This window comes from Pyrus communis, chromosome 14 (assembly GCF_963583255.1).
Source record: "Pyrus communis chromosome 14, drPyrComm1.1, whole genome shotgun sequence".
Taxonomy (NCBI): Eukaryota; Viridiplantae; Streptophyta; class Magnoliopsida; order Rosales; family Rosaceae; genus Pyrus; species Pyrus communis.
The window spans coordinates 21,058,444-21,081,523 of record NC_084816.1 but is presented as its reverse complement, the minus strand read 5'-3'; the positions used below and the strand labels follow the sequence as shown (position 1 = coordinate 21,081,523).

The following is a 23,080-nucleotide window of genomic DNA, read 5'->3' as shown; positions in this document are numbered from 1 at the left end:
GTAATTTTTTCGAGGAAAAGACGCTTGGAGAGGGAGGGTTTGGCGGGGTTAACAAAGGATTTATACCAGAATTGGAGCCATATATATATATACACGTTGTTGTAAGAGGATATCAAGGGGTTCCGCGCAAGGACGAAGGATTATGCATGAGAAGCAAAAATTATCAGTCAACTTTGGCTTTGGAATCTTGTGCAACTGATTCGTTGGTGCCACGAAAGAAATTCGTACTTCTTATGATTTCTTGTTCCAATGGCAGCTTAGATTCTCATCTGTGGAAGGAACAGAGCTTGTTAACTTGGGGAGCAAGAAAGAAAATTGCTCAAGGCTTGGCCTTCATCATATGCAACTAGCAATTCAACTCTAGGTTCCATTGCCGAATCTCCCATCAAATTATATGCCGGTGTTGACGTGCCTACAGACGAGGAGGAATGGGAGTTTGAATTGACAATAGTGATGATATTTATTCTAATTTAGACAATGATTAATGAAAAATTGTGATGTAAATGTAATGATATGTATTGAATGATATTTATTTTGTATACAAACAAAAGTTTCATTTAAAATTTGTAACAAAATTAATTTTAAAAAATTATTTAATTATTTAAACCAAAAAGTAAATTAAATTTACAGATTTGTACGACGATGTTTTATAAATCTTTGTCGGGCAAATATTTTAAAATCCGAGCCACCTACCACCAGCCCTTCCTCCTTCGGGAATCCACCACTGGAAAACTAGCTGATTTCACCACACATTTCAGATTCGTCATTGATTCCCAAAACAAAACCCCCTATGCAGACGGCCTCATGTTCTTCCTAGCGCCAAACGGGTCCATATTCAACCGCACGCTAGTAATGGGCGGCAGTCTGGCCTCCCCGTGAAGAACCTGCCGGGAGACATGCCAAGGAGTTCACGGTACCCATTTGGCGCAGTGGAGTTTGATATCTACACAGACAAGGACGAAAGCATGGATGATCCTGAAGGGGATCATGTGGGTATAGACATTAACTCGCTCAAGTCCCAAAAAATATTCAAACCTTGGAACGGTGGAATTTTGGAAGGAAAAAAAAAATAGTGCTGAAATTATGGTTACAATTCTACCTCAAAAAGTCTTAGCGTTACCTTCACTAGTTTGGTAAATGGCAGTCAAGTATTGATTTCTATTTATCACAAAGTCAATCTGACTCAGTACTTGCCCGATCTGGTCATTGCCGGATTCTCGCCTCCATGGCAACCTCAGGTGCTGCTTTTGCTTTGCATAAGATCTTCTCATGGGATTTTAACTCCACTTATCTACATGATTATGAAACTAATACAAACGCAACTTCTAATAGTATACTAATGTTCGTTGCACTGGGTGCTGGTGGGGGTTTTGTGTTGGTTGGTGCGTTTGGTTTTGTTTGGTTCATCTTGAGGAAGAGGTGGAAAAGAGGAGAAAACATTGATGAACGTACTATGGCAAACATGGACTCGATTGACAATGATTTCGAAAAGCAAACTGGCCCGAGGAAGTTTTCCTATAACAAGTTGGCTCGTGCGACAAGTAACTTTGCGGAGAGAGAAAAGCTTGGAGAGGGAGGATTTGGTGGGGTTTATAAAGGCTTCATAAAAGACTTGAAGTCATATGTGCGCCTAAGAGGATATCTAAGCGGTCTAGACAAGGGCTGAAGGAGTACGCATCAGAAGTAACCGTCATAAGTCGATTTAAGCATCGGAACCTAGTGCAACTCATTGGTTGGTGCCACGAAAAAAAGAGAGCTTCTACTTGTTTACGAGTTCATGCCAAACGGCAGTTTAGATTTCCATCTTTTCAGGGCTAAAGCCTTGTTGGTTTGGGAGGTAAGATACAAAATTGTGCAAGGTTTAGCGTGTGGTTTGTTCTATCTACACCAAGGATGGGAACAATGTGTGCTTAATAGGGATATCAAATCCAGCAATGTTATGTTGGATGTTAATTTCACAGCGAAACTTGGAGACTTTGGATTAACTCGACTTGTGGACCACGGAAAGCAATCGAAAACAACTACTCTAGCAGGAACTAGGGCTACGTGGCTCCGGAATATGTATCCACAGGCAAGGCTAGCAAGGAATTTGATGCTTATAGCTTTGGAGTTGTTGCTTTGGAGGTGGCTTGCGGGAGACAACCCATCGATTTCTCTAAGTTTGAAAGTATTGAAACCAGTATGGTGGAGTGGGTGTGGGAGCTTTATGGAGAAGGGAAAGTCCTTGAAGCAGCTGATCCGAAACTATGCGGAGATTTTGATGCGAAGCAAATGGAGTGCTTGATGATTGTTGGGTTGTGGTGTGCTCACCCAAATTACAATATGAGACCATCGATACAGCAAGCGATTCAAGTGCTTAACTTTGAAGTTCCATTGCCCATTCTCCCATCAATAATGCCCATGCCAATGGCACCATATTTTGCACCTTAGTTGAATGTCTCTCATGTTGTCCCGTGATAGTACTCCTGGTTTGGTTTATCTATTTTGCTCCTCAATTTAATATGTCTCAATATTGCAAAAATTCGAGCTCTGGGCCTTAATTGTGAAAAGCCATAGAATGGTGGTTCATATTAGCTTCAAAACTGGCGTTGTAATTTGTGTAAACTATGTAATCTCATGATTGCAATTCATTGTATATTTACTACCACATGCCAAAGCCAAAACTACAATGGTATTTGGCTTTCCGTCTAAATATTCAGATTATATGAGGGTTATATTTTGTCAAGTTTGGTCCCTCAAGTTGGACCTTTCAATAAAAAAGATCTATGAAATAGAAAATCTGTCCATTTGGTCTCTAAAATGAGTCTCGCAAATCAATTTAGTTCTTCTGTTAACTTGTCATCAATTTGATTCTTCTGTTAACCTATCATCAATTTGGTTCATGAGGTTTCCCGTTCAATATTCTTGAGAAAATGGCAAAAATGATAATTTTACAAAGGGAAGTGTTATTGACATTCCAAAAATCTCATTATACATTCCTTATAAGTGTATTTTTCTTTCCTAATATAGAAAGTTTGGAGTACAGAATGAGATTTTTGAAGTGCTAATAATAATTCCCCTTACAAATTTCAATGATTAAAATCAAATAATGATGACATATTAATCAAATATTGACAACACTACTGAAGTACTGATTAAATATAAATAATATATTGACAAAATCTGGAAAAATGATCATTTAGCAATTAGGAAATGTAGTTTCATGTTTTCAAGGTAACGGGCTGAAATAAAAAACTCAAGAAAATCAAAAGCCCCTTTTTAAGAAGTTTCCAAGATGTAGTTTTATCATTTCAGGGTAACGGGCTGAACGCGTTGAAACTTGCAAGCCAACTTCGCACGACATGACATAGTTGATGACCCCAACTGCTGGTTTCGGAACACTTTCACTCACTACGTACAGTCGGTCAACCAGGTCTTCAAGTCCTTTCCCATGAAACTTCTCTATATATTTCCAACTGGAAATTTCAATCTGCAATCATCTGCTTCTCTATTTTAGACGACAGTTTCTCCAGCCCGCTTACTTGTCTCGTGGTGAATCGGTGACAAGAGAGCATCTCTCGTCTCATCAGCGCCAGTGTTTTTCTTTCCCACCAAAACAAAAAATGGTTGCCCATGATTTGGCTATCATCGCACTCCTCTCACACCGAAGCTTGATCATCACTTCCTTGTTATTCTCCTCCTGCTGTTAATCCCTTGTGCAGCTCCCTTATCTTTCGAATTTCCCACTTTCCGACAAAGTGATCACACCAACAGTACGGAAGAGTTGAAAAAATTAGTTACCGAGGGAGATGCTGTTATCGGCAACCAATCCATTTGCCTCACTGAAGGCAGCCTGGGTGGGGAAACAAATAAAGCTAATGGAAGTGTTGGCCGTGCTACCTACAGCGAATCCTTCCTGCTCCGGGACAATAATACAGGAAAACTTGCTGATTTCAACACAAGTTTCACGTTCATGATTGATACGAAAAACAGTGCCACCCCCTCCTATGTCGAGGGGCTGGCCTTCTTCTTAGCGCCAAATGGATCCTTACTCAACCGAGCACTTGGAGTAGGTAGCAGTATGGGCCTCCCTGTCAACAGCTCCGTGGAAAATGTTACTGAGCCAAGAAATGAGTACCCGTTTGTGGCAGTGGAGTTTGATATCCACAGGCCAACTGTGGAGGATCCAGATGGCGGTCGTGTGGGGATTGACATCAACTCTGTCAAGTCCAATATTACCAGGCCTTGGAATAGTGGAATTCTGGAAGGAAAACTTAGTCGTGCTTGGATTCGTTATAATTCAAACTCGAAAAACCTTAGTGTTTCCTTCACCAATCATGCCAATGATACCCACGAGCAAGTAGTTGATTCTCTCAGTTACATGGTTGATCTGAATAAATGCTTGCCGGATTGGGTCATCGTTGGCTTTTCTGCTTCAACAGGTGCTTCTTCTGCTCTGCACATCACCATGTGGAATTTCACTTCTACTCTGGTTGATGATGAATCTCTAACTCTTTCGGGGGAACAAAAAAAGCAAGAGTCTCCAGTTCCAACGCCAGGCCATAGTTCTAAAGCCAAGTCAAGAAAACGCAAGAAATCTCTGGCGGTGATTATCGGTAGTACTACTGGTAGTGGTGGATTCATCTTGATCTGTGTCGTGGGTTTGGGTGTGTTCAACTCGTGCAAGAAAAGGATAGTCAGAGAAAGGACTGATACAAACCTTATGAGTCTTTATGACTTGGTTGACCAGTTACAGAAGGTGATTGGCGGCCCCAGGCAGATTTCGTACAGCGAATTGGCTTCTGCGACAGGACATTTTAGTGAGAGAGAAAAGCTTGGAGAGGGAAACTTTGGGGTGGTTTACAAGGGCTACCTAAAAGACTTGGACTCCTACGCTGCTGTTAAGAAGATATCATTAGGACCTGAAATGGGGATCAAGGAAGTTGTATCAGAAGTGAGGATCATCAGTCAACTTAGGCATCGGAATCTGATGCAACTCATCGGTTGGTGCCACGAAAAAAGACAACTCCTACTGGCTTTCGAGTTCATGCCCAACGGTAGGTTAGATGCTCATTTGTTTGAAGAAGAAAGCTCGTTAGTTTGGGAGGTACGATACAAAATTGCTCAAGGCTTAGCCGCCGGGTTGCTCTATCTACAACAAGAATTGGAACATTTTGTGCTGCATAGGGATGTCAAATCCAGGAACGTTATGTTGGATTCAAATTTCAACCCTAAACTAGGGGGGTTTGGGTTAGCAAAGCTTCTGGACCACGAAGAAGGAATAGACACTTTTATTGCCGGAACCTATGGCTACATGGCTCCTGAATTCATTGTAGACGGTAAATATTCCAAGAAAACAGATGTGTACAGCTTCGGAGTTGTTGCTTTGGAAATAGCCTGCGGGAGAAAACCCATTGATCGCCGGGCAGAAAGGAGTAAAATCGATATGGTGGAATGGGTTTGGGAGCTTTATGAAGAAGGGAAAGTCACAGAAGCAGCTGACCCAAAATTGTGTAGGAATTTTGATGAGAAGCAGATGGAGTGCTTGATGATTGTCGGATTGTGGTGTGCTCATCCGTGTGACAGTTCAAGACCTTCAATTCAAGAAGCAATTCGGGCGCTTAACTTCGAACTTCCATTGCCAATTCTCCCATCAAACAAGCCAATTTTTCCATCATCTCCTTCAATGTCAACTCCTCCTTCAATGTCACTCTCGAGGTTGACTAGCACTAATGCTTCTGAATCTCACCTGTACACAATCTTTCTCGCAGTCTGCTTTGTATTGAGGCTGCGCACGGCCATGATGAATAGAAAAATGAGAGGAGATGAAGCGAGAGAGAACGGAGGATGGATTAGGGAGCCGGGCTTCTGATTTTTCATCTTTCCGATGTTCCACCACCATCGAATGATAAGCTCGGCTATCTTTTTTCTATCGTTTCAATTGCTACGCTAGGAATTCTCCGATTATATATGAGTGTAAGTTACTAGTGAAAATTTGATTTGATCAAACAAGTTTTAGCTTGGGGCTCCCTAGAGTACTAATCCCATGATCATTTGGTAAGCAAATTTACAAGTACTGTGTTTTCAGACAACTGCATTTATAGACAACAACAGCATCAAGTAGCAGTGTAGCTTTCTAACATGCACCGGTGTTTGAACGGCTTGATTGAGACCGTCAAAATCTAGACACGCAAATTCAGCCGTCCAATGTACCCATATACCGGTACATTGTAGAATTTTCGAGCAGTTATTTTACAAAAACACACAAGAATAATCCACACAAACTTGCACAATATCTTTTGCAGATAACAATACAGAAGAACCGAAATCCGAAATCCGAAAACCAAAAACCTGCACTCAGGATTCAAGAGGACTAATCTGATGAGCGAGTTCTCCTCTTTGTTTCTTGCGCAAGACGAACACATTGGCCTCTTCGTACGCATAATTCGGGTGCAAATCCTCATGAGGAACTTTCTCGATCGAAAAAACTCTCTCACACATTTCCCAGAACAGTTGGTGTGCTTCCGGGGACCTCACTTGGTACCCAAGCAAAACAACCCCGTCGTCCTTAACAAGCGCCTCCATGGTGGACACGAGCGGGCCCACAGTCTCCTCGATGTAGACAACGTCGGTCGCCACCACGACGTCGTACGGCGGACTCAGGGACTTGGCCTGATCGGCCGCCTTGTTCCAGTGCACGATGGCGTGCTTGATCGTTTTCCCCAGGACCGGCTTGTTGCGCTTGAGGTTGTGCTTCAGTGCGGGCATGACCGCGGGAATATCTGTGAGGACGAGGTCGGTCAGGCCGAGGAGGTACAGGCCCATGCCGGCAGCCCCGCATCCGGCGCCGAGCTCGACGGCGCGCTTGCCGTGGAAGTCGAGGAGGGCGGAGTAGGGGTTGTTGGGGTTGGGTGGGGCCCAGCGCTCGGCGAACTTGACGAGGACTAAGGAGCAGGGCCAGACGGAGGTGCCGACGTGGAAGGAGCCGTTGTCTTGTTGGAGGGAAAGGAGGGCGTCGCGCACCGGCAGCTCTATCACTGGTGAGTCGGTGAACTTCATGCCTCTATTTTTTTCTCTTTTTTTTTTACTCCCTACTCCCTCCTAAACCGAGGCTTTTTCTTTGTTTTGTGCTTTTGTTTGTTGCCTTTTGTATTTTTACAGAGGATAGGATATTTGGATTTGAACACAGGATCTCGAATGTAAAGTAAAATTTCTCATAAATAAAGCAACAAACCACTTACCACAAAATAAATTTTTTTTGATTATTTATTAGAAAATCTTATTTGAACTCATATAAAGAGGTTATATGAGCAAAAAAAATTTCGAGTCAAATAAAATTTTCCTTGTATATTATAAATTGTGGACAACTTTGCACTTATAAACATCGAACGGGTTACTATCATATCAATATTTAACATGTTTAATAATTGTGCCATGTTTAGGTTTGGAAAAATCGTCCAACTAATAATTGTGTTGTACTTAAGTTAGCCCTAATCATGCTCATGTGGACACTTACTCAACATGCATACACGAATTGCCACCGCTAGATCCTCCACATATAAATGTGAGGTCTAACACACTATCAAGATCGATCTTGATAGTGCGTTAAGTAATTTAAAATGAAAGAAAAACAAGGTTTGTTAGATAAAATTGAAATGAAAAGGTGAATAATCAATTGGCTAAACAATTACTGATTAAAACCTTTTTAACATGGATAATTCTTGAAAGAGAACTTCAAAATTAAAATGAGAACGGAACGTTTTCGATCATCAAATTACGCACTTTTCAGTAAGGACATTCTTACCATAGAAACATTTCTAAATGGGGTATTATCATATTTGATTAAATTACACCAATTCACTTACCAAAGTGATGGAACTTAAAAGAAGTTATTGAACAAGATATACAATGTCCTACAAAGAACTAATCCTGTAAGTGTTGGCTGAACACTTAGTATGACCTTCAGAGCCAGCACTACTATCACTAGGTACAACATTGAGAATAATACTGGAGAAGGTAAAATATATGGCCACCGGCATCTCTGATGGGAGAATGGGCAACGGAACTTCGAAGTTAAGCACTTGAATCGCTTGTTGTATTGAAGGTCTAAAATTATAATCAGCATGCGCACACCATAACCCAACAATCATCAGGCACTCTATTTGTTTCTCATCGAAATCTCCACACAATTTCGGGTCAGCTGCTTTCCCTTCTCTAAAAAGGTCCCAATTACCCACTCAACCATTTCGATTATGCTACTTTCTTTCTAAACTTGGATCAATGGGTTTTCTCCCGAGAACTATTTCCCAAGCAACAACTTCGAACATGTAGACGTCTGATTGCCTGCTAGCCTTTTCTGTCATAACATACTCCACAGCCATGTAGCCCCCTGGTTCCAGCCACAATTGTTGTTTGTGGCTTTTCTTCGTGATCCACAAGTCAAGCTAATCCAAGACCCCCAAGTTTCGCATAACATTGCTAGATTTGATATCCCTGTACATGTAGGACACATTTATCCCACACTTGATGTAAATAGCTCAACCCGCAGGCCAAGCCTTTGAGCAATTTAGTATCTTGCCTCCCAGCTGGTTAACAACTTTCAGCTTTGGATAGATGAGAATCTTAGATGCCGTTGGGCATGAACTCGTAAACAAGTAGGAGCTCTCTATTTTGGTGGCACCAACCAATGAGCTGCACTAGATTTTGGTGCCTTTTGACGTCTGATGATCCTTACTTCTTGTGTATACGCCTTTAGACCTTGTTTAGATCCCTCTGATGCCCTTTTAACAGCGACACGTGACTCCATGTCTTCTATAAATCCTCGATAAACCCCACCAAATCCTCCCTCACCAAGCCTTTCCACCTCATCAAATTAAGTTACTTGTCGCGCAAGCCAACTCTTTGTAAGAAAACTTCCTAGGGCCAGTCCTTTTCTCTAATTCCTTGTCAACCAAGTTATGAATTATAGGATGTTCATCACTACGTTCTCCCGTTGCCCTTTTCTTCCATAAGATGAACCAAACGAAAACTATCCTTGAAGCCAATATAATACAGTACACACCTCAACCGCTAGTCCTATACTGTCATTTGCTGATTGGGGATCAGAACTGGGGTGTGATGTGTCAAGTAGTGAAGAATTAAAACTCCACGAGTTGATCTTGTGTAGAACAAACTGATCAGCATAGATCAGCGGCAGCAGAAACCCAATAATCACCTAATCTGGAAGGTATTGATCCAGTTCAACTATCTCATGTAGATAATTCATTAATTACTTGGATACCGTCGACATAACTAGTGAAGCACGCTAAGATTTATTTAATGAAAAACGTGAAATGTGTCGGGAAATCAACAAGAGTTTTCCTGTTGCACTTCCGCAGAGAAGGAAGGGTTCTCTGCGAATTGTTCGTGGTATGTGGCACAACCGACCAACCGTCGGTATAAGCATCTCGCTCAAGAGATATAATTATGTTGACGCCAATAGGAAAGTTGGAGAAATTATAGGTTAACAGACGGGCAGAATGCGTTAACGCAAAGATGACAAGGAGGAATGGAAGCTACACATCACCCTCCCCCTCTCTTCGCCTTCGGCTTTATGTCATCCCTAATCCTCTTTCCTTCCAATGCCTTCCACCTCGTCTCCACTCGCCCCCTCTTCATCACCGAAGTTGACGTCGTTTTGCTCGGCCTCTTCTACTCCCGCCACGATCGTGTACTGTCTGGTGGCTTTCAATTGGCAAATGTGATTCGGAAAACATATTTTCTAAAGCTGATATCAAAAACGATTTACTAAAACCTTCACAGCTTTGCCCCAAAGATGGTTGAGAGGAGTTTCTTTTTTTTTTTTTTTTTTTTTTTTTACAATGAAAACCAAAGATCTTTCATTAAGAAACGAAAAATAAATATCATTGGTAGCTTCTCTTTAGTATATATTGAAGAAGCAAGCAGCCACGTTTCTATTCATAGGAAGAGTGGGTTACCTTAGCTACTTAGCTTGAGTGTGGGATGTATTATTTTGGTTGGTGTGTGGCGTTTGATTAGGTTTATCTGGTGGAAGCTGAAGAAAAGAGGATGTGATGAAGATCAATCTTATAGTTAATAACGACTTCCTAACAAGTTTACACAATAAGAACCCGCTAATAACGGCTATTTAACTAGTTTACACGAGGGTGACACACGAGTAACCCGTTTCAACACATTAAGAAAAAAAGTTATTTTGATGATTTTAATTTTTTAAACTACTAAAAACTTACTATAACGTAACAACCCGTCCCGGAATTTACAGAACGAAAGGGCATTTTTGTAATTTCACTAAGTTTGGGGATATTTTTCTTTTAAAATTGTTTTTGGATCTTAATGGGTGTGCCAAGGGGCCCACCCTTAATTTTTGTCTCCTGGGCCCAACGCCTCTATCTCCCTTACCTCCCCTAAGTTCTTTCTCTCACAGTTCACTCCCTTTCTCTTTCGTACCAACTTCCCTCAGATCTCCCCCACCTCCCTCATTCCTCTTCTCATTTTGCAACTGGGACTGTAACACCATGAAAGCCGGTGCAAAATCAAGGGGAACTCCAACTAATCTCCACCATTTTCGAGTAGGTAAGCCTCGAAGCCCCTTTCTCTTTGTCTCAAATGGATGTTGCTACGCTTTCTAAGATTATATACTCGTTTTTAGTGAAGGTTTGACTTGAATCACTTCGGGGAGACCTCCCTAACTTTCCGACGAGATTGTCGTGAATTCCAGGCCACTACCCGGCCGTTTCCTAGCCATGAAATAGGTACAACACCCTTCCTCTCCTCCGTAGCTTCATTTTGGCCTCCAGCTTAATGTGTAATTGTGGAGTTTTGGGTTGACCGGAGATTGGAAGCTCCGGTGTTCTTCTTTGTTGAAAATGGCCAACCTGACCTAAAATTGATCGACCCGACCCGATAGCTTCACCCATTTGAGTAACCGGCCCAATTTGTTGGGCCATGGAACCTAGCCTATTTGGGCAGCCCAACCCCATAACCATTTAACCCAAAAACCTAGATGAAAACACGAGCCCTCGGCCCACTGAACAAAACCCAAGGTATGACCCAGATCCAAAACACGGGCCCAAGCCCGGTTTACCCAACCCGACCTAGAAACCTTTTAAACCTAAACCCAAGCTTTGGCCCAAACCCATATTTGAACCCAAGCCCAAATGCTAACCCTAACCCAAGTCCAAAACCCTAAACCCTAAATGGATCCAACCCGTTTGACCGACCGGTTGACCATTGACTTCCAGTCAACGTTCACCGTTAACTTTGACAATTGATCGTTGACCCGTCAAAGTTAATTTTTGTTGACTTTTTTCGGGTTTCGGTCGGGACCCCTCCTAGGCTAATTTCGACGTCCTAGATCCGTTTCCGACGTCCATTTTCCCATATTCAATCATTATGATAGTGTTTTATTAATTGGTACCTTTATATGCTTAGGTGCAATTGTGCATGGCATTTCCGTCCTCTCTTGTTTGCACGACTCTTCGCCAACGGTGTAAGGTGAGTGGACCCCTTCCAAAATGCATATTTTTACTATTAGAAATGCATACATGAAAAGCATGATTTAATGGTAACGTGTAACATCCCACATCAACTAACGGAGAGAGGGTGATGTGCCTTATATGTACATGCCTACCTCCATATAGCACGAGGCCTTTTGGGAACTTACTGGCTTCAGATTCCATCGAAACTCCGAAGTTAAGCGAGTTCGGGCGAAAGCAATCCCAGGATGGGTGACCCACTGGGAAGTTGCTCGTGAGTTCCCAGAAACAAAACCGTGAGGGCGTGGCGATGGAATCCGAAGCCGGTGAGTTCCCAAAAGGTCTCGTGCTATATAGAGGCGAGCATGTACATATAAGGCACATCACCCTTTCTCTGTTGATCAATGTGGGATGTTACAATCCACCCCCTTTAAGGGCCCCACGTCCTCATCGACACACACGTACCAAACAGCGGAGTGGCTCTAATACCATTCTATCACATCTCAATTTCGGCTCCGTCGTAGCACGATATTGTCCGCTTTGGGCCCCGGCCATGCCCTCACAGTTTTGTTTCTGGGAACTCACGAGCAACTTCTCAATGGGTCACCCATCCTGGGATTGATCTCGCCCAAACTCGCTTAACTTTGGAGTTCCGATGGAATCCGAAGCCGATGAGTTCCCAAAAGACCTCGTGCTATATGGAGGTGGGCATGTACATATAAAGCACATTGTGACATCCCACATTGCCCAGGAGAGTGATCCTTATATGTATATTCTCATCCCTACCTAGCACGAGGTCTTTTGGGAGCTCAATGGCTTCGGGTTTCGTTGGAACTCCAAAGTTAAGCGAGTAGTGCGCGAGAGCATTCCCAGGATGGGTGACCCATCGGGAAGTTCTCGTGTGAGTTCCTAGAAACAAAATCGTGGGGGTGTGGTTGGGGCCCAAAGCGGACAATATCGTGCTACGGTGGTGGAACGGGCCCGGGAAGTGATCCGCCCCGGGGCGAGATGTGACAATTTGGTATCAAAGCCTAACCCTGGCTGTGGTGTGCCGCCGAAGACGTCGAACCCCTAAGGGGGGTGGATTGTGACATCCCACATCGCCCATGGGAGTGATCCTTATATGTATATTCTCATCCCTACCTAGCACGAGGCCTTTTGGGAGCTCAATGGCTTCGGGTTCCATTGGAACTCCGAAGTTAAGCGAGTAGCGCGCGAGAGCATTCCCAGGATGGGTGACCTATCGGGAAGTTCTCGTGTGAGTTCCCAGAAACAAAACCGTGGGGGCGTGGTCGGGGCCCAAAGCGGACAATATCGTGCTACGGTGGTGGAGCGGGCCCGGGAAGTGATCCGCCCCAGGGCGGGATGTGACACACATCACCCCCTCTCTGTTGGTCGATGTGGGATGTTACATAACGTTTTATGAGTAAATTGGATTTACGCTTATGATATTCATGCTTTATCGATTTTACGTTCTTCGTAGTATATATGATTGAAGACTATATACTATGAATAGGTTTTACAATATGATGTTTTAGCTATTGAACTCCGATTAAGATATATATATATATATATATATATATATATATATATATATATTAGAAACATTAAGTAAATGTCTTTGTGTTCTTCCTTAATGGTTATACGTATGTTCTGCTTACGGGCATATGATACTTATGTGCTTACGGGTGGGAGATATTTATATTGGTTACGGCCAGGTGTGTGGTTAGTGCCTACAGGAAATAGATATTTATATTGGCTACAACCGGGCGTGTGGTTGGTGCCTACAGGTGGGAGATATTTATATTGGCTTCGGCCGGGCGTAGGTTGGTCGATCGGAAGATACTTATATTGGCTTCGGTAAGGAGATGTAGTGCCTACAGGCGAATGATACTGCCTACAGGCAAATGATCTACGACGCATGATGTAGAACCTTCAGATGAATGAAGAAGTGTTATTTATGCCTTTGGGCGAATGAAATATTATATATAAGTATATGCCTTATATATATATATATACATACCACTACTAAACACACTATATATAATATATGTTTTACGAAGATTTTATGGCATGCTAGGGTTTTCAGAAAACCTATTACATGTTATACTATTAAGCTTTCATAAAACTTTAGGGGTTAATACGTTAAAGATTAACTGTTTTTCGTATTACTTATATATCAACTTGGTATGCTCATGTTTTGTTTTGCGCCGTCTTAGGACTTAGAATCGAGGTGTACAATCCCGGCATCAAGGCACTTCCGCATCGGCAATCTTCGAGTCCTCTTGCTATAAGACCCATCCTTTTGTTCATTCAATTTTATATTGTTTCTTTTTAGTGTCTCGGATTAGTTGTATGCTCTGAACACGTTCCATAAATGCATATTCATCATAATTAAATTTACAAGTTTTATTTATGTCAGTTAATTGTTCTTAGTTCTCATGCATCCTAATATGGCTTCGTCACCTTCAGGTGTCGACCAACACGTACTTATCTTGGTGTTTGGTGAATATCATGGTCGGCGTGTCAATAAAGTACAAGAGTCATAGTGTATATGTATATATTGTATATTAAATATGTATTATTGTATTATTGTTCTATATAAATTTAAAAAATTCAAGTTTTATTTATTTATATATTTTTAAAGTATACTAAAGGCAAAGAGTGTGATTAAAAAAAATTATAAAACACATTAAAAATAAAATTATCAAGTAATTTAAAAATACCAAACACATTAAAAAATTATAATAATTAATTTACTAGTGCGAAAAATGTGAAGAAATATGCAAACGCTCGTGATCACATCCTTTGCACTTTGAAGATGAGTACATCGTCATTTGAATTTTTAAAACCATTCAAACCATCATAAAACGCAACTCCCTTCATTTTGCATATCTTTGAACATTTGGTATTTTGTAATAATGTACTAATGCTTTTTCTCTAACAAGTGCGATATGCATATACTAATTTAGTATTATGTTTTCCATCTTTTTGGATGAAATTATGTTTTTCATTTTCATTATTTATTAGTTTAAAATATATTTCTTTAATGGGTAACGGGTTGGATCATATTACCTGATAATATTAACGGGTTGATTTCGGGTTGGGTCATATTACACGTTTACTTTAATAGGTGTTACACGACATGACCCGTTAAGATATTGGGTATGTCATGAAAATGACACAAACATGAAAAACATGATACGAATGACAGGTCTAACGACGACGGTGCCATACGATTATTGAAATCTACTCTTTTATTTAATTATTAAGTCGTTCAAATTTACTTCATAAAAAATAGGGTGATTTAGATTTTGGCCCTTACAATTCATGATTCATAGATAATAACTCATTTACATATAAACATCCAATAAAAGCCCAAATTTAAAATATGTAGCCACATCGGAATACTATTGACCTACTAATACAATTTATTTACACGCATGCCACTTTCCCAAATCCCTAACTTTATTCCAAATTAAAAGTTGTAGAAAAATTGAAATAAAATATATCAACTGTTGTATTGCATTAATTGTATCCATATCATACCAAAAATTTACCTTTTTTGTGATATATATTTTGCATTAATTGGGTAGTAAATTAATTTGTTCCAATTATTATAAAAAAATTATAATAGATCCATATTATATATTTTGAATCAAATAACACTTCTCTAACTTGTAGGTAAATTATTTTTCATGTATTGTTACATATATTAGGCACATTTTATTGTTGTATAAATGTAGGTATGACATAATATTTTTCAATATAATACATCAAATTATATTTCTTCTTGTAATGGGTAAATTATTCTCCATGTATTAGTGAAAAAAAGAAATTATATTACACAAGGGAGAAAAACTTGTGTGGGGCTTTTCTTGCCACTGGATTTACTTGTGTGGGGCTTTACTTGCCACTGGATTTTGTTGAGTGGCACTACAATCCAATCAAAACTCGCAACGTGGCAAGTCTTAAATATTATCTTTAATCATTCTTTTATATTTAAAATTCTCATAATTATTTTTCCTACTAATTAATATACATCATGAGATTAATTTGATGTATATTTTTCTTCTCCCCTCCCTCTTTTTCTTCCCAAATTTTCCCTTTTGGTACTTTTATGTTTTGCCGTAGAAGTCTTCAGTTTCTTCTCTCTCTCCCACTTCTACCATCATGTTAAAGATGGATAATCAACCAAAATAGTTGTACTTCAACCAAAATAAAGTGAAGGATAACCAATAAATTGTGAAAAGATCAACTCGATTGTATGGAGTGAGTCTGCAAGATTGTATTTAGAGTTTGCTACAAAATATTCTAATCCTTTATAGGAAAAACATAAACACGCAAATTACAACTCAAAGATATATAAAACAGGATGAGCTGTTGGGCAATGAAATTGTGCTTATAATTGAAAAAAAATAATAATAAATAGCTTTTGTAAATAAAAAGAAAAGAAAAGAAAAAAAACGAAAAAAAGAAGTATAGGTTTGGAGAAGATGACTTTGTTTTTGCCCCATATTCTTATGAAGAAAGGAAATAAAGAGGGGGAAGAAGACTGCACACGGTAGAGAAAACTGGGGAAGAAAAATAAGCGAGAATGAGAAGAGGAAAAAAAAAAATGAAAAAAAAGGAACAAACAAATTTTGTTAAACATCAAGCCTGTGTTAGAATATATATATCACAATTTTATTTCATTATAGATCGAGAAGATGGTTTAATTTTTTTTCCCATTATTCTTATGAAGGAAGGAAATGCACAGAGTGGGGAAGAAGCCGGCACTGGCAGAGAGAAAATTTGAGAAGAAAAAGGGAAGACAGAGGAGATCAGAGGAAAATTGAAATCTTAAATTAATCTTATATCAATTAATAGGAAATATAATTATGAAAGTTTTAAATATTAAAGAAAAATAATAAAAGATAATATTTAAGACTTGCCACGTTGCGAGTTTTGATTGGATTGTAGTGCCACTCAACAAAATCCAGTGGCAAGTAAAGCCCCACACAAGTTTTTCTCTACACAAGGGGTATAATTTTTTGTAGGTAAATTATTGGAAATAATTTGTAGATAGGTAAATTAATTTGTTCCAATTATATATAAAATATATATATATACACCTAGATTATATATATATATATATATATATATATATATATATATATATATATATATATATATTTTTTTTTTTTTTTTTTTTTTTTTTGAGAAAACCTAGATTATATATTTTGAATCAAATAACATTTTTGTATACATGGTAGGTAAATTATTTTTCACGTATTATTACATATATTAGCCTATTAGGGACGTTTTTTTGGTAAAAATATATAAAGTAATATGTATATGATTGTTTGTAGGTAAAAGATAAAATCAAAAGCATGATCCAATTCCTAAGTTTATGCAAGATTTTGTCTCTCACACACACACACACACATATATACACATTTTGAATCAAATAACATTTTTGTACATGGTAGGTAAATTACTTTTTTTTTTTTTTTTTATATATTATTACATATATTAGGTTTTTTTTTTAAAATAAATAAATAAATATATATATATATATATATATATATATATATATATATATGAACTCATAAAGTCAGATACATAGAATTAAGCCAACAATTCCTGTGACATCCCACATCCCCCAGGGGGTGATCCTTAAATGTATATTCTCATCCCTACCTAGCATGAGGCATTTTGGGAGCTCACTGGCTTCGGGTTCCGTCGGAACTCCAAAGTTAAGCGAGAAGGGGCTAGAGCAATCCCATGATGGGTGACCCACTGGGAAGTTGCTCGTGAGTTCCCAAAAACAAAACCGTGAGGGAATGGTAAGCCCAAAGCGGACAATATCGTGCTACGGTGGTGGAGCGGGCCCGGGAAGTGATTCGCCCCGGGCCGGGATGTGACAAATATCCCTGGCCGGAAATGTGCCGACGAGGACGTCGGGCCCCTAAGGGGGGTGGATTGTAACATCCCACATCGCCCAGGGGAGTGATCCTTAAATGTATATTCTTATCCCTACCTAGCATGAGGCCTTTTGGGAGCTCACTGGCTTCGGGTTCCGTCGGAACTCCGAAGTTAAGCGAGAAGGGGCTAGAGCAATCCCATGATGGGTGACCCACTGAGAAGTTGCTCGTGAGTTCCCAAAAACAAAACCGTGAGGGAATGGTAAGCCCAAAGCGGACAATATCGTGCTACGGTGGTGGAGCGGGCCCGGGAAATGATTCGCCCCGGGCCGGGATGTGACAAATTGGTATCAGAGCCTAACCCTGGTCGCGTGTGTGCCGACGAGGACGTCGGGCCCCTAAGGGAGGTGGATTGTGACATCCCACATCGCCCAGGGGGTGATCCTTAAATGTATATTCCCATCCCTACCTAGCATGAGGCCTTTTGGGATCTCACTGGCTTCGGGTTCCGTAGGAACTCCGAAGTTAAGCGAGAAGGGGGCTAGAGCAATCCCATGATGGGTGACCCACTGGGAAGTTGCTCGTGAGTTCCCAAAAACAAAACCGTGAGGGAATGGTAAGCCCAAAGCGGACAATATCGTGCTACGGTAGTGGAGTCGGGCCCGAGAAGTGGTCCCACCCGGGCCGGGATGTGACAATTGGTATCAGAGCCTAACCCTAGTCGCGTGTGTGCCGACGAGGACGTCGGGCCCCTAAGGGGGGTGGATTGTGACATCCCACATCGCCCAGGGGGTGATCCTTAAATGTATATTCTCATCCCTACCTAGCATGAGGCCTTTTGGGAGCTCACTGGCTTCAGGTTCCGTCGGAACTCCGAAGTTAAGCGAGAAGGGGCTAGAGCAATCCCATGATGGGTGACCCACTGGGAAGTTGCTCGTGAGTTCCCAAAAACAAAACCGTGAGGGAATGGTAAGCCCAAAGCGGACAATATCGTGCTACGGTGGTGGAGCGGGCCAGGGAAGTGATCCGCCCCGGGCCGGGATGTGACAATTTGGTATCAGAGCCAATCCCTGGCCGGAAATGTGCATTGTGACATCCCACATCGCCCAGGGGGTGATCCTTAAATGTATATTCCCATCCCTACCTAGCATGAGGCCTTTTGGGAGCTCACTGGCTTCGGGTTCCGTCGGAACTCCGAAGTTAAGCGAGAAGGGGCTAGAGCAATCCCATGATGGGTGACCCACTGGGAAGTTGCTCGTGAGTTCCCAAAAACAAAACCGTAAGGGAATGGTAAGTCCAAAGCGGACAATATCGTGCTACGGTGGTGGAGCGGGCTCGGGAAGTGATTCGCCCCGGGCCGGGATGTGACAAATTGGTATCAGAGCCTAACCCTGGTCGCGTGTGTGCCGACGAGGACGTCGGGCCCCTAAGGGGGGTGGATTGTGACATCCCACATCGCCCAGGGGGTGATCCTTAAATGTATATTCCCATCCCTACCTAGCACGAGGCATTTTGGGAGCTCACTGGCTTCGGGTTCCGTAGGAACTCCGAAGTTAAGCGAGAAGGGGGCTAGAGCAATCTCATGATGGGTGACCCACTGGGAAGTTGCTCGTGAGTTCCCAAAAACAAAACCGTGAGGGAATGGTAAGCCCAAAGCGGACAATATCGTGCTACGGTAGTGGAGTCGGGCCCGAGAAGTGGTCCCACCCGGGCCGGGATGTGACAATTCTCATATTTGATATTAATATGCAATGAATTTTTTAACATTAATGTCATATTTTTCTTTTTTGCAAAATCATTAATTATCTCCTTACAATCTGCATAAAATTAATTGTGGACATCAAATATGCAATAGGGGTATTTTAGGCATCTAAAAATGTAAAATATGTAAAGTAATATGTAATTAAAGAATTCACTTAGGTGGATCCTAGTCATTGGGTTCTTTTTGAGTAAACAAATTATTTCGGGTTTTATATGGAAAAAAACTTGAATTTGAAGGGTTAAAGTCATATTTTCAGTAAAAATAAAAAATAAAACATAAGTTGTTCAAATTTAACGCTTATTAGAAACTTCTGAATCTAAACGTAAAGTGTGGCTTTATTTCTACGCATCATTCAGTCATACGGGTGTTTTAGATGTCAAATTTGATCCCCACTGTGACTCGCCCGCTTATTCTTTATAGCAGTTGTACACCACACAAAAGAAAAACCGCAATAAATTTACATGAAAATCAAGACCATGTCAACAAGCTCTCTCTTGAATCTGTACGCATTGTTATAATTAATTTGAAGATGACAACAATTAATTGAGAGAAAACAAGGTGAAAATGAATTTGTAGGGACAGTACGTTGAATATTCAGACACGGTCTGACGGATCCTACTAATTAACATTGATGTTGTTTTCAACTTAATCAAATGTGTGATAATAAAAATTTTAACTTCATGAGGTTTTCGAAAGAACAATGATTGGCTGCTCCTCCTCAATTTACTTAGTGGTTTAATCTCATAACTTTATGTTTATGTTCAGAATTGTTCATATAATAAATGATTTTGTAAAGCTCATCTCTACAAAAAAAAAAAAAAAAAAAATTAATTAAAACTAAGATTGTTTAGTCAATCAATTGTAGCAAATAGATAAATAGTTCGTAATTATTTTACCTAATCCGTCCATCTGTTTTTAAACAGTTCAATAATAAACAATCTCATATATAATTAATTTTTTTTATAGAAATGATCTGTAACGGTTCCAAAGTAATTGCTTCAACACAGTAAATGTACCAAGAAAACAAGTCTAACCAAAACGTCAATTCCTCATTTCCAATAGGCTCTGATCAAGTCCTCCTCCAAACAGAATTATCTTCATTTGAATCGGTAAAATAAGGACTGCTGATTAAAGCACTTTAAAAAATTGAACTGATCTTCACTCAAGAGACATAGTTCCGATTAAAGCACTTTCAGAATTATCTTAGATGTTCACAATTTGATCCGCAAAGCTCACCCAAAAACAAAATTTGTTAGAAATGGTTGTCTCACCAAAGCAGCTCCAATTCCTTCTTCTTCTGTCGTTTCAATTATTTTCTTGTGTATTTCCATTATCTTTCAACTTCTCCACCTTTCCAAATGGCATCAAAAACTTATCTCTCGAGGGAGATGCTTACATCGACGGCAAATATCTTCGACTTACCAAAAGCGCTGTTGACGACGTAAAGGACCAAAGTGTTGGTCGAGCCACCTACAGCCAACCCTTCCTCCTCCGAGACAAGGTCACGGGAAAGCTTGCCGATTTCACAACAAACTTCACATTTGTCATCGATTCCAGAGGCAAGACACCCTATGAGGACGGACTCGCCTTCTTTTTGGCGCCAAATGGATCCTTACTCAACAAGACAATAGGCAGAGGCGGCAGTCTAGGACTCCCCGTGGACACTTCTCCCCAAGTGTCAAAAATTCAGTACCCTTTTTGGGCGGTGGAGCTTGATATCTACCGGAATGATGTGACATCTGTGGAAGATCCTGCCGGAGATCATGTCGGAGTAGACATCAACTCTGTGAAGTCTAAGATGACCGAATCATGGAATGGTAGTATTACAAACGGACGAGTCAATAGTGTTGGGATTAGTTATGATTCTGCATCAAAGCATGTTGGTATTGTTTTCACAAGTTATGTGAAAGATGTTCAAGTGATGAAGTATATGGATTGCAGGGTTGATTTGAATGAAATCATCCAGGGTTGGGTCGTTGTTGGGTTCTCCGCCACAACAGGTTCTCTGACTGCTGTGAACAAGATCCAATCATGGAGTTTTAATTCGTTTCAACTGCGTGAAGAGAATGAAACGAAGAACATGCCAGTGGTTCCTGAGCCGAGCCCCATCGTTGATCCCAAGTCAGGAAATGGGGTCAACGTAGGACTAATTGTTGGTTTGGGTGCTGGTGGGATTGCTTTCTTGGTTGGTGGGTTGGGTTTGGTTTGGTTTTTGATTTGGAAGAAGAGGGGAGGTAGTTCAAAAGATGGAATGTTTAATGACTGGATCGATGAGGAGTTCCAAAAGGGAACAGGCCCCAAGAAGTTTTCGTACGGAACATTGGCTAGATCAACAAGTAATTTTGATGAAAGAGAGAAGCTTGGAGAGGGAGGGTTTGGTGGAGTTTATCGAGGCTTCATAAAAGACTTGAACGCGTACGTTGCTGTTAAGAGGATATCAAGCAGGTCTAGACAGGGGATGAAGGAGTATGCAGCAGAAGTAAGGATCATCAGCCGACTAAGGCATCGGAATCTGGTGCAACTCATTGGTTGGTGCCATGAAAAAGGAGAACTCTTACTTGTGTATGAGTTCATGTCCAACGGCAGCTTGGATTCCCATTTGTTCAAAGGGAAATCCTTGTTAGCTTGGGAGGCAAGAAACAAAATTGTTCAAGGCTTGGCATCCGGGTTGTTGTATCTGCACGAAGAATGGGAACAATGTGTGCTGCACAGGGATATCAAATCCAGCAATATCATGTTGGACTCAAATTTAAACGCAAAACTTGGGGATTTCGGGTTAGCTCGGCTTGTTGACCATGGAAAACAATCACAAACAACAGTTCTGGCCGGAACTATGGGCTACATGGCTCCTGAATGTCTTACCACAGGAAAGGCTAGCAAGGAAACAGATGTCTACAGCTTTGGAGTTGTTGCTTTGGAGATAGCTTGTGGGCGAAAACCCATTGATCCCAATTCGGAAAGTAGAAAAACGAATATGGCGGAGTGGGTTTGGGAGCTTTATGGACAAGGGAAAGTCATTGAAGCAGCTGACCCTAAATTGTGTGGAGAGTTTGATGAGAAACAAATGGAGTGTTTGTTGGTTGTTGGGTTGTGGTGTGTTCATCCGGATTACACGATCAGGCCTTCGATACAACAAACGATTCAAGTGCTTAATTTTGAAGTTCCATTACCTATTCTCCCGTCGAAGATGCCGGTGGCTAGCTACTCTTCACCTCCGGTAACATTGTCAATTTTGTCTGCTGATACTACAGATTTGGAAAGGGGTGAAACTGATTCTTCAGGCTATCGTTACAACACCAAATCCTCACAGTTCACCCAATCTTCTGCATCAAATTCTTCTTTATCAGCACAGTTTAGTACACAAAATAAATTTTAATTAATAATCCTGTTCTACGTATATACAAATATTTTTTAGTTTTTTGTATTTGATTATATTGTATATGCACTGGAACTAGATAAACTAGAAGAAGTAGAGAGCGGACTAGCTCGAGTCTATTGTCCAAGCTGACTATTTTTGAAATAAATAAAAAAATAGAACAATAAGATTAGCAGAAAATCCAACTTTCAATTCTGAATTCTGAATGCTAATTGCTAACCAGTTCCATGTTTCAAGCACTTCAATGAGTTTATTCATCTTCCATATTGTACAAATTTTCTATCCAAAATGCATTTGCCCGGACTTTTCGTTAACTTTGGCCCCATCAACAGTGGCGTAGTTAGGATTTTCAAATAATAGAGTCATAATATCAACCAAAAAGCTTCATTGGGTCATTTCGTCGAGCACCTAGTAGGCACTTGCGAATTCCTGCCAACATATGCTAAAATTTTATTTCAACATATGTCAACGACTACTATTACTTGTACAGGCTTGTCGATGGTGAATATAGGATACTGTGGAGTAATGTTGAAGACTTTCAAGGCTTTTCAACTAAAACATT

The 23,080-nt window shown here is 40.6% G+C and overlaps 2 protein-coding genes and 2 pseudogenes across 2 annotated transcripts; 3 read left to right on the top strand and 1 right to left on the bottom strand.

Annotated features, from left to right (window-relative positions):
• Nucleotides 1-642: 642 nt before the first annotated feature.
• Nucleotides 643-2,430, top strand: LOC137714559 (L-type lectin-domain containing receptor kinase IX.1-like; annotated as a pseudogene).
• A 1,038-nt stretch (nucleotides 2,431-3,468) lies between these two features.
• LOC137715791 (L-type lectin-domain containing receptor kinase IX.1-like) lies at nucleotides 3,469-6,104 on the top strand (annotated as a pseudogene).
• A 78-nt stretch (nucleotides 6,105-6,182) lies between these two features.
• On the bottom strand, nucleotides 6,183-7,085 carry LOC137715792 (uncharacterized). The gene has a single exon (XM_068455139.1). The coding sequence runs from the start codon at nucleotides 7,036-7,038 to the stop codon at nucleotides 6,337-6,339; it is 702 nt and encodes a 233-aa protein (XP_068311240.1). The 5' UTR covers nucleotides 7,039-7,085; the 3' UTR covers nucleotides 6,183-6,336.
• Nucleotides 7,086-20,333: 13,248 nt separating this feature from the next.
• LOC137716547 (L-type lectin-domain containing receptor kinase IX.1-like) lies at nucleotides 20,334-22,846 on the top strand. The gene has a single exon (XM_068456002.1). It carries the CDS (start codon nucleotides 20,401-20,403, stop codon nucleotides 22,516-22,518), a length of 2,118 nt encoding a protein of 705 aa, XP_068312103.1. The 5' UTR covers nucleotides 20,334-20,400; the 3' UTR covers nucleotides 22,519-22,846.
• Nucleotides 22,847-23,080: the final 234 nt, after the last annotated feature.